The sequence below is a fragment of the Balaenoptera ricei genome, chromosome 4 (genome assembly GCF_028023285.1).
Source record: "Balaenoptera ricei isolate mBalRic1 chromosome 4, mBalRic1.hap2, whole genome shotgun sequence".
In the NCBI taxonomy this organism is placed as follows: Eukaryota; Metazoa; Chordata; class Mammalia; order Artiodactyla; family Balaenopteridae; genus Balaenoptera; species Balaenoptera ricei.
The window spans coordinates 115,943,873-115,956,198 of NC_082642.1; the positions used below are offsets into that span (position 1 = coordinate 115,943,873).

The 12,326-nt window shown below is 37.4% G+C and overlaps 1 protein-coding gene across 2 annotated transcripts in view; it reads right to left on the bottom strand.

The window, feature by feature from the left end:
- Nucleotides 1-505: 505 nt before the first annotated feature.
- The window catches only part of EPHA6 (EPH receptor A6), an 853,164-nt gene continuing 841,343 nt past the window's right edge, over nucleotides 506-12,326 (bottom strand). The window contains exons 18-20 of one of the 2 annotated variants that reach the window (XM_059921343.1): nucleotides 10,580-10,651; nucleotides 1,615-1,764; nucleotides 506-620 (exon numbers count right to left, since the gene is read on the bottom strand). In XM_059921343.1, the coding sequence (XP_059777326.1) occupies nucleotides 506-620; nucleotides 1,615-1,764; nucleotides 10,580-10,651 (337 nt within the window). The remainder of the gene's footprint in view (nucleotides 621-1,614; nucleotides 1,765-10,579; nucleotides 10,652-12,326) is intronic. The other variant, XM_059921344.1, reaches the window with a different exon arrangement.

Consider the following 12,326-nt stretch of genomic DNA (forward strand, 5'->3'; position numbering starts at 1 on the left):
ACAACATCAGGCCTCGACAGGTAAAGTATTGTAGGACAGAGTAACGATATGACCCACAGAGTTGAATATAATTATCTAAAAAATAAATATTCATGTCAGTTTGGAAGCTACTTGATCACAAAACATGAAAGAAAGGTCAACTCTTTCTTTTTAATCTACCATCAAACTCTAAATACATCATTAACCCCAAATTCCTTTGGGTTAAGTCCTTGAACACTTCCGAAATACAATTATACAAAGTTACACATCCATGCTGAGTTATTTGCCGTTGTGTAATGATAATCTGCAGTGGGCCAGGGTTTTTTTGCAGGTTATTCAGAGAGGAGCTATGGTGAGTGATTTTTAAATCCAGGTTGGAAGCATAAACAAAGGGTGTGTGCCCGTAGTCTGACAGGAGACTGCAGTTTGTGAAGCGATGTTTGGAGAATCAGAAGAGAGGGTAGTAGAGAGGATATCTTTCATTTTAGAAATGCTGAGGCACAAAACACAGGTGCTTGTAGTACTTTCATACATGAAATCCCTTCTCCTGTATGTGCATCATGTGTAAACGTAAAGTCTGTATACTGCTGACTATTCGTCTCTGGTGTCCAATGAGTATGACTCCAATTCTTCTAATATCACTGTGAGAGATTGAGAGAGAAAGAGAGAGAGAGAGAGAGAATATGAACATTTAGATCTGGTAAGTATGACAGAGAGGAAATGAACATTTAGATATGGTAAATGTGCCCCATGTCAGATTTGCCAAAAATTGTATACCTGGTAAAATGAGAGTTTAAGCAGAGATATAAATGAACAACAGGAGTTCGTTACCTTTTTCTTTACCCTGGTGCCAGAGAATGCGTCAGGTCAACCTCAGATTTAAGGGTACAAAGAATTCAGGTACCGATGTAATGTTCAGATATTTCATAAGCCCAAGGATTTTATGTAATTATATAAATTTTCAACAGTATTAGTAAAATAGCATGTAGGATAGAAAGTATAATGTGGACTCCATTTTAATTGTCATGGTCTTTCAATAATCTGAAAAAATGCCATTGTATTATGTTGAACAGTATGAAATTGCCAATATTATTTTATAACAATGGCAATTTCATATGGCTTCACCTACTAGTTTTAGTATCTTTCTTTTAAGCACATGTTGAGCATTTTCACTACACCCATGAAAGGATAGCATTTGAGAAAGTGGAAAAATGCTGGACCATTATAACATAGAGAAAAAGCTCTGAGATAACATAATATTGTATTATTACAATTATTACATTTGATGAAAGTAATAGGAATTGATTTAGTATACATAAGTCAAAAATAATTTGCTAAGGTAAAACTATGTTGATGTAAAGTCTATGATGTGAACAAGAGTAATATGCATTTTAGAAAGCATTTAAAATTTTAAATCGTTTTTTGAATTAAATATATTCTTTCAAAGGAAAATAGTTAAAAGTGTAATGTCCAACTTTCACTAGAATGATCGACAGAAATGGTGAGGAAAGATGTGGAAACACCATCCTAGTATTAGGGAAGGAAGTTTAACCATGGTGTTCTTGATATAGTATTTGAATTTATAATCTCCTGAGTGGAGCATCTAAATATAGTAATAAACATAGCACCACTTACTCAATGCTCATTCTTGAAATGAGGTCAAAAGTTGTAAACCCTGCTGCCACGAAGTTATTCTTATATTGCCCCATCTTTATAGAATCCAGCCAGTCACCAACTGTCACAAACAAAGGATATTCGGGAACTTCACCAGGGGAGTCTGGCATTCTACAAGGAAAAAACAAACAAACAAGCATGGAGACCATTTAAAAGCCAGATAAAGCAAAAAATACCCAACTTTATTTTTAAATTTTACAGTATTCTTACATCAAATGTTTTCATCCTCCATAGAAAACTAGAGATTTAAAATTTTTCCATCATATTCAAATCAGCCACTTATACCTGGTCAGTTTCACTTGTCAGTTTCTTTTGTCTTTTCCTGCTTTTTGCCACTACTAGGTCTTACACTTGATGTATCTTGAGAAAACCCACATCTTGCTAACTTCTGTTTACTTTTTTCTCTTGCATGAAATTCTGTTTTCAAATTTGAGGAATACCCCAAAAGAAAGTAACTAGCCACAGGCTATTCACTCATACGCTTTCTGACCTGCCACTGAATCTATGCCCTTTGGCCTTTTTCATATTTAAAAATTTTTTTTAAATTTATTTTTGGCCGCGTTGGGTCATCATTGCTGCGCGCGGGCTTTCTCTAGTTGTGGTGAGCGGGGGCTACTCTTCGTTGCAGTGCGCAGGCTTCTCATTGTGGTGGCTTCTCTTGTTGAGGAGCACGGGCACTAGGCGGGCGGGCTTCAGTAGTTGCAGCACGTGGGCTCTAGAGCGCAGGCTCAGTAGTTGTGGCGCACAGGCTTAGTTGCTTTGCGGCATGTGGGATCTTCCCAGACCAGGGATCGAGCCCATGTCCCCTGAATTGGCAGGCAGATTCTTAACCACTGCGCCACCAGGGAAGTCCCCTTTTTCACATTTGCTATGATAGCCCCTTCTTTTTTTTATGGTGAATTCATTGATCAAGGCTCCATTTATTTGTCCTCAAACATTCAACAAGAATTTATTATTTATTAAAAAGTAATTTCTGCTGTCATAGAGCTCAACTGCATGAATAAGATTTACATACATCCAAGTATAGGGTAATACAGCCCAAAGCACAGATATTAATAAAGCACAAAACTAAAGCAAAATCAATGCAAGCTTGGGTTAACAAGAAAAAGGAATCTGTCATTGATGGTTCTTAAAGTAAGTGACACAGGGCTTCCCTGGTGGCGCAGTGGTTGAGAATCTGCCTGCCAATGCAGGGGACACGGGTTCGAGCCCTGGTCTGGGAAGATCCCACATGCCGCGGAGCAACTAAGCCCGTGCGCCACAACTACTGAGCCTGCGCGTCTGGAGCCTGTGCTCCGCAACAAGAGAGGCCGCGATAGTGAGAGGCCCGCGCACCGCGATGAAGAGTGGCCCCCGTTTGCCACAACTAGAGGAAGCCCTCGCACAGAAACGAAGACCCAACACAGCCAAAAAATAAATAAATAAATAAATAAATAATTAAAAAAAAAAAAAAGTAAGTGATACAGAAATCTGTATTTCTGTTCCTAAGATCTGATGCAGAAGGGCATTCCAGTTGGGGATATTTTTGTAGTTTTAATATAAAGATAATATAAAGGTATTATTTTGAAAAGGCTAGTGCATGTGTGAATATACAGACATAGATACATATAGGTATATCACCAGGACTTGGGTCTTTAGGAGCACAAAAGCCAGAGATGCACATAACACATGGGCATACAAGTTGCACACTGTATGACTCCTGAAGACCCTGAAAGACGCCCCTTGGAATTGTTTAGGACAAAGTCCCTACTAAAGACCTAAAATTCATTTCTTCAGTTTTTCTTTGATTCTACATTGACTTCTACTTTTCTAAACTGGATTCTAGTTGAAGGTGGACGGGGGGGGGTGAAGAAGGATGACAGGGAAATCCAGGGATTATTGCTCTTTCTATATAATTGAAATTTGCATAAACTAAATGCATGTATCTTGTGATTATACTGTAGTCTATATGGAGTCTGGTTACTCTTCACAGTGACTTGTGTCCTTTTTACCACGACTCAATTCTGTTACCATTATTTCCTATTTTGGAGGCTGTAAAGCCACATTTTATTTTCCTGTACTAAAAACTGCAATGCTATTTGATTATGGGCTGTTTCATTCTAATTAGTATCAGAATGATTCATGATTTGACCCTAAACAAAGTTTAGTTATGTTCAAAGGTTGAAAAGCTATCATGGCATCTACCAATAAACACTTTAACGGTTGCTATATTTCTTAGTTCCCTAGGGGTGTTTATATTAATAAGAATTATCAAATAAATAAAAGTTCATATATCAATAAAAACAATAAAGTTCTCCATGGCAAACAGAGTTAAACAGGGTTTTTAATTGTGGAGTTTTTTAGAGTCTTCACTATCCTAATGTACAGTATGAATACATAAGAGGATTCAAAATAGCTTCTGCACTATTTTCCTAAATTATCTGACCAGTTTCCTACAGAACATACTTTAGGAAATAGTGCTGTAGTAAGTTCACTGACCAAGTTTAAATATCAAAATGCCCAGGGTATCCTTATTGCTTATTAACATAAATAAAACAATATACATTAGGAAGCTGAATGTCCTATTTCAAAACACTGTGGCTCTCATGTCTTTTAATTACTTGTCTGAGAAATCTGTTGAAACTGAACCAAACTAAAAGGATCTGTTTAGGTGACTTTCCCTTCATACTCCTATGCCATTCTTATGCACAGACATAGTCAAATAACTTTCACTTCTCTCCCCTGAGATAATGCTGGAATAACTCTTGAGCTTTCACAATTCATATAATTGGTGAGTGGAAATGTAATTTGCTAATTTTATGTCCTTAGTATAGAAAGGTCATGGAAGGACATTCTGTATGCCAAACGACTTTAATGGCCTATTTCTCTGTTGAAAAGCATCCACTATTTGCTCCTAGAATGTTTCAATACCATAATTCCCTTTCTCTCCACACATCTTTAGTAACCTAGTTACTCTTTGGCCTTTATACCACCGCACTGACAGTTGATTTAGGAAGGTCAGCATTCCCTCATTGTTCACAGCCACTGTGCAATAACTTTTCTTTCACCTTATAACGAAGTTGAAAAATGCTGCTATTTTCTGGCTTTGAGGGTTGAGTGCCATCACCCTCACATGAATTCTCTGGAATATTACCTAATAAACAATAAATGCCCTTTCTTATCAACCATGTACAATGATAAATTCAGTCTGCTATTTGCTGAGCATGTAGAAATTTCTGCTATTTGGTGATTAGTGGGAGCTTCGCACCTGAGAAATGTCTTTACAGCAAAACCTCACATAAAAAAAGTACATATTGTAGAAGTTCAAAGGTCTACTACTTTCCTCAGAAAAATGAGGAGGGGGTAGAATTAGGAAATTCTTCCAGGTATTAATTATGGTCAATTTAGATTAGAGAAAGGGCTGCGGTAGAGCTAGAATAGGTAATAGTATAGTTTAAGGTGCAATAAACACATACTCTCAATATATCTAAATATGTGAAAATGAATAGCACTTATAGAGCCAAGAAGTCTGGATTCTAATGAGCCCTTTGAGTTCATAATAGTATTAGTATTTTAATTTAGAAAGTTCTTAGGTTACCAGTAGGTATCAAAACTGCCATTAAAAAGCAGGAAGGTTTTTATCCTCAAAAGTTTTCCATATTTTATATTCATAATGTAAATATAAAAGTAAGAGACCTATTAAAAATGATTCAAGAAAGGTTGTACTTTGAGAAACACTATTCCAAGGTAGGATCTTGTTTGTTTATTTATTTATTTATTTATTTATTTATTTATTTATGGATCTTGTTTTAATATGAAACTATCACATGCTTGAAGGCTTTTCTCCCCTTACCACTCTAACATAACTTCTTTCTAGCTCTTACATTTATATATGGTTAGCAAAACTGTACAGATAGGGTCCATTCTATTCTGTATTGCTTTTATTTCACATACTGATGAATATTTTCTATATGTCAGTGGTCTTCATAACTAATATTCAAGTGAGTGTATAGTATTCTGTATGTTGATGCTTAATAATTTGTTAATTCCCTGAGTCAGACTCTTAAATTGCTAGCAACCTTATTAAATTTATTACAGATGATTATATAATCATAGAACATGTATCTTTATGCTTCAGTTGAATTACTTCCTTGGGAAAAATCCATAAGACAGAAGAATTTTTTTTTAAAGAGTAAGTTAAAACTCCCTGATGGCAGGAATCATTCTCATATATCTTTCTATTTTCTGTAGGCCTTAGTACAATGCTGAAAGTATTAAAGGAATTCATTAAATAAGTGATAATTTAGATTTGAATATTCTCTACAGAAAAGTTTGGTCCATGACACAATGGCTGATTCATGATGAATAATCTACTTTCATTTAACTCATTAAATGGAAGAGTAAGAGCTTATTGCTATAATGGTCAGCCTATTAATGAATATGCTGTTTATTTAGTTTATTCCTCACATTGCAAAAATGTTTGCTTATCTCTGTCTTGATAGGTTTCAGAGTGGAGGAAGAGGCAGTTACAGGTGAATGAGGCAGCACAGGGTTAAGGGACCTAGAACGGCAACAGCAACATTTATCTTATTCAATATCACTGTTTTTACATGAGTTTCTCATCTCATGACTAAGGGACTACACTTTACACTATTTACTATACAAACTACCTACCTAACCTTCGAAGGAAGAATTTATCTAATTAGATTAAAAAATAAAACATTGCCCTCCCCATAAATAGGCCTAATCGTCAACTTGAACACAAGTTAATGAAACAATTTTGATATTCTTTTAAAATTTTAAAGTGAAATTTTGCACAAGATGTTATAAAATTCTAAGGGCATAGAAACATGCCATAAATCTTGTGACTATTTCATGCCTGTGGGCAATATCTCTTTGTTCCAAACAATCTGCCTCTCCTCAGTGCTAAATTGGGAGCGTGAGTTATTTTTTGTCAGCCTCTTATTTTCAGTAAGTCTTCAGGTTTTTTTATTGACATGATTATTTAATTCTCATAATAAGGCTGATAATTGGTAAAAAGTATGAAGGAGTGAAATTCAAAGCAAATTTAAAAATTATAGATGTGTTTAAACATTAGGAAGGATAGATACAGGGTAGGAATAATACTGTTTAAATATTTCCCACATTCTGAGTAGAGTTCTTAGCACATGGTCACTATAGTCAGAGTAACAGATCACTGAACCTCAAGGAAAGCCTACTTTTTGTGGGTAAATAATACAGGGACAGAAATAGATTTCATATCACATGCCAACTACAATTCATTGCCAGTGGTTATCAAAATGTGGTCTTAAAAAGGATACAGAGGCAGCATCTGGGCTCAGTGAGAAGGAGTGCTGTGATGGTTAGTAATGTTGGCCATAACAAGGAAAAGAAGCAAAGCATACATTTGCCAACACTGGAAAAATTCAAACTACAAAAATGCTTGAGGACGTAAATGTGGAACTATGTTGCTGCCATAGCTTCCTCATTTCTTTATTTTGTTGTAGTTACTACTTTCTTTTTTCAAGTAATGTTCTTCAAGTGGCCGAGCACTGTAGGAGAAAGTTGGGGGAATATACAGATTATGTGTTTGCTTCTTATTCCCATGAATGAGGGCATACTCATTTTCTACATCCTTGTATTTGCTTAGCAGAACATAAAATAACAGGCTGTGCTCTGCTACAAATTCTTTTTGGAATTTTAATATATTCCATTGATGAAATCTGGTAAGTCCAGAGAAAATCTATCTGGAGATGTAAAAACGTATCCTCTTTTGCTATAATCATAAACAGTGCGGTGATTGTATACTGTGTAGTGGAAAGAACAAGGACTTTGCAGTTGGTGGACCTCTTTCAAATTCCTGATCTAGTAATTACTTGCTGTGTACCCCTGGGAAATTTAGCCTCTTTGAGTCTCTGTTTCCTTACATGAGGGATGGAGATAATAACAGTGAGAATTACATGACATGACAGATAAAAGTGCCTAGTACAATGACTGGCACATAGTAGGCTCTCAACACATAGCAGTAATAGTTATTGTTGATAATGATTAATAGAACTTGTATCAATATTAGTACTGGTATTAACATTAGTAGTATTATATTGTGGTAACAGTTCATGTGAACTGAATTTAGATTTTCTAACGGGTAGAAGTTTCACACTTCCTGATGAATACTTAATATTCTGTCTTCCTTCTGCAAAGCTTTGCTTATCACTCAGTTACAACACTAGTTTTGTCCAGCCAGTTATTTCTCTGTCAGGAAAAACAACATTAAAACTGCTAGTTACAAAAATTAAACAGAACAAGTTGTCCATGACTTGGTTTATAGAGATAAACAATTTAGTAAGTGATGATTATGGACAGCCTAGGCAGCACTTAGCAAGATGTTTTCAAAATGAATGGAAACATTTCTAACAAACTGTTGAAAGTTATTGCCCTCAGAAGACAGCATTACAGGTGCTTAATTAATTGGATGGAGGGAGGTAGTACCATTTAGTCTTATAATGTTTACTTGCAGTTCTCTAAAGCAGATGATACTGGTTTGAGCTCTTCCTTACCTTCATGATTCACATATTACCAGAAGCCAAGTGCTTGAAAGTTCAACAGTTAATTTATACGTACTAAGGAAAGTGGTGGTTCCAGTTCCTAAGAGCTAAAATATTCTAAGATCCTTAATTATGGCCTAGCAGGTAGTGAGAATATTCCTATGTGCCTTGGCCTGGGTGGAATATGATTTCTGTCATGGACTGGTCCATCTGGTCAATTGTTGCCTGTTTCTGAATGCTACCTTTTAGCTGATGTTGTCGAGGAGCCCATAATCTATAAAATTCTTATCAGTGACATGCTGGGGATCTGGAGCAGGATTGGAAGAAAGAGTTATTTTCCTATTACACTGCAGCGTTGTCCAAAAGGCACTGTCCAGCTGACTTCAACCTAGTGCACTCAGTAGGCTATGGTGTATGGAAGAAACAGGGGTGGGGGTTAAGAGGTTGGAGGGTGAGTGCATAGGACGATATAGGTAGGGTGGGGAAGGTAGGGCTGGGTGAAGGGACAGCCATATAGTCATCAATCTACTTTGTGCTATTAAACTACCGGGCCCCAGATGTGACTCTCGATTCCATGGCAATATGCTTGCCTCTGGGTTGGTCCTGAGGGTCAGGGAAAGGGAGAAGAGGTGTTTCAAAGGGTGTGGCCGGGCACCGCTCCTGATGTCGTTCTCCATGTAGCCTTGGTCTCAAGCTGGGCCCTTTTCCCAGGGGCTGTGACAGCTACAGATATTTCTTTGAAAGGAGGTTATAAGGCATCATTGTACTGTAAATGAAAATGAAGGTAGTTTGAAATTCATGCATGAAAGGATGACTGCCTATATTACTAAGGTACTTTCTCAAATTATTTTTTACAATCAATCGGATTTAAGGTTGTACTTCTATCATTACATTCACTTATATATCCATATGCTTTCTTGAGTAGCAGAGAAAGCAAGAAGGTTGGGGACTTCACAGAGCTCTGAATACTCCCATGGGCGTGTGTCAGGCACAAGAATGTCAGCATTATTTGGAGTGGTTGTTCTAAATAATAAAAGCCTTCTCTGACCAACAATTTTTTTTTCTACTGGGTATTCTGTCTTTTGAAAGAAAAATTACAGATATAAGGTCTATGAAATTTCCAATATGCTGGTATAAAATGATGAAGCTGTGGGTTTCGCAGCTTTCCTCTCCCCTCTTTGTCACCTTAATTTCTTCCCCTCTTACTACTCTGTCAAGAGAATGGATAAAACCTTCTCAGGTGAATTCTTGAGAAAAAAAGCAATTAGAGTGGAATAAAAACCATGGGGACCTAGTGGGTGAGAGAGTTATGTCAGTATAGGAGTGTGAGAGAACCTTGGGAGTTTGGGGATACTAGAGAAAAGGAGCGTACAGGAGAGTTTAATAAGAGCTGCTGCGAATTATACTCTTAGGCTCCTTTACCTGCTTGAGAGATACATGGGAGGAAAGACTGCAGTTCTACACCCCATCATGTTTCCTTCGTCCAGCATCACTCTGGGACAAGTGACTGGGCTTTGGAATTTGGGGGATGGAGTGGCAATGTCACAGTTTTGTAAGCATAAAACAAACCAGGCATTCTGTAGCTAACATTGCCGTCCTTCAATCTACCACACCTCTTCTCCCTAAACGGTCTCAGTGCTCTGGGATCAGGGTAGGTAGGTGGCATTGCGGGTGAGGGGGTGGACAAGGGAAACCCACTCAGGCTGTTTTGAAAACAAGAATACTGATAAAGGTTCAGGCATGATACCCTTAGAACTCTGGTTCTTTTTGTTTCCCAAACAAGAGTATATTAAGGGTAGCACATATGTCTTTGTCAAAAACAAGGATAGCAAATCAGTCACAAAAACTTCCATTTGGTCCCCCAGAGATTAGACTTTTTTTTTTTTTTTAAGATTTTTTTTTTTTTTAATGTGGACCATTTTTAAAGTCTTTACTGAATTTGTTACAATATTGCTTCTGTTTTATGTTTTGGTTTTTTGGCCACGAGGCATGTGGGATCTTAGCTCCCCAACCAGGGATCGAACCCACATCCCCTGCATTGGAAGGCGAAGTCTTTAACCACTGGACCACCAGGGAAGTCCCAGAGATTAGACTTTAGAACTGAATCAAACTGCCAACTTTATATAAAGCCCAACTCCTGGCCCACACGTGGCAGCGCCATCGTGGAGCCTGCCTTTCTCTGGCCTGTCCACTGGATTACTGCCCACCCAGTTAAACCATAACTTCTGGCCCTCAGTCACCAGACCTCATGTTGACTTTACCTCTGGATCATTTGGACTTTTTGATATTTTCTCATCTTAAATACTTTATCATTATTTTCCAAATATGATGAAGATTCATTATCTTGAAAAAGCACGGAAGAAATTGTTTTATCTGCTTTTCTTCAAAAAGAAGGCTCTTACCTGCCTGCGTCTACAGCCATAGAACAGTCAGAGAGCTCTGTTGACGGGCACTGGCTGTGGAGTCCGTTGACCCTAAACCACAAGAGGCTCAGATTAAATGATTTCAGGTTCACTCCACGATCCCTTTCTAGTAGTTCTTTCTCTTCATTATTAAAGCATGCTCATCTCCTCAATAAAACATATAAAAACAAAACACAAGAAACATTTTCTCTAACCACTTCTCTTTCTTTTCAGATACAGATTTTTTGAGAAAACAGTACTGGACTTGGTACTGTGTATAGCTCCTCTCTCTGACCTCACACTCACTCCTCCCCCACTGAGTTTGTCTTACATGATGCTAGTGAAAATGCTCTTGCAAAGGCCACTCATGAAACCTAAACACATAGTTGCTAAATATAATGGACACACTTCATTTTTATCTTAAGGGAACTTCATAAAGCCTTGGACATTAAACTCCTTGGAACTGTCTCCTTTTTTTGGCTTCTAGGATACTGTGCTTTCCCTGTTTTCCTCATTACCTGTCTGGCTCTTCTTTCTCAGTCTCCTTTGGGTACACTTCTTCAACTCATTTCTTAAATCTTGGTGTTCCAAAGGTTTGCATTCTTTTCCTATTTCTTTTCATTCTTTATATTCTCCATGGGTTATCTTAACTACGCTTAAAGCTTCAGGTACAATCAATATGCTGATGATCTCCAAATCTACATCTTTAGCCCAGATCTTTTTAACTGAGTTCAACCTATATAAATATAAGTGCCTACTGGATATCTTCACTTAGATGCCCCACAGGAATCTTCCACTCAATATGCACGAAATGGTCTCATTTCTATTCCAAAAACTTGTCCTTCTCCCCCTCTCTCAGTGGTAATACCATCAACCAACTTGTCTAAGAAAGAAACCTCACAAATATCTTGATTCTTTTCTCCTCCTTCCTTGTTCACTCAATGACCAAGACACATTCGTTTTCCTTGTCTAGTAATAAATCCATTTTCTTATCTCCTGACTCCAGACTTATTCTCATTTCATAAGTCAGGCCCTGACCTTTCCTAGCTTGGATTGCTGAAAACATATAACTGTCTCTGTTTCCCGTCTTGTTCCTTGTTTTATACTTCTGGTTTAAATCAGCCCTAGAGTGATCTTTCAGAAATGCAAATGTGATCATGACATTCTCTTGTTTAAAATCCTTCAATGGCTGCCCATTGCTTTTATGATAAAATTCAAAATGGCCCCCACGCCCACTCCCACCATTACGGCTTCCTGTGCTGGACTGCTTTAGGGAAGATGGGCTAGAATAATAGTTTATTCTCTAGCTATTTCATGCTTGGCTTCACTTTACTGAGGCTGCCAATTAGTGATTTAGAGGTGAACTCTTCTATGCTCTGCTATGAACTGAGGTCTGTTTCAAGCAGTTCTTGAAGAGCCTTTGGCTTTATTGTCACTAAAACCTGCACTGACTTGAACTTGTGACCTAAAGTTGAACATCTGTTTATCCTGTTGGCCATCTCCTGAGTCAGGAAAGTATGCTTTGAAAATGATTTGGTTATTTTTAAGTCCAATTTGGCCTAAAGAAATATATTTTCAACTTAACAATATTTTAAATGTTATATGTTCAGACATAGATGGCGGTGGTTTTTTTTCTTCTACTCTCCCTCTTATAATTGCTTTTCAGAGAGAAGTGGGTAGATCTCTCAACGCTACTGACTTTTATAAAATGGTGGATGAGTGCTTTCATTTTCTTGTCTTGTCATCT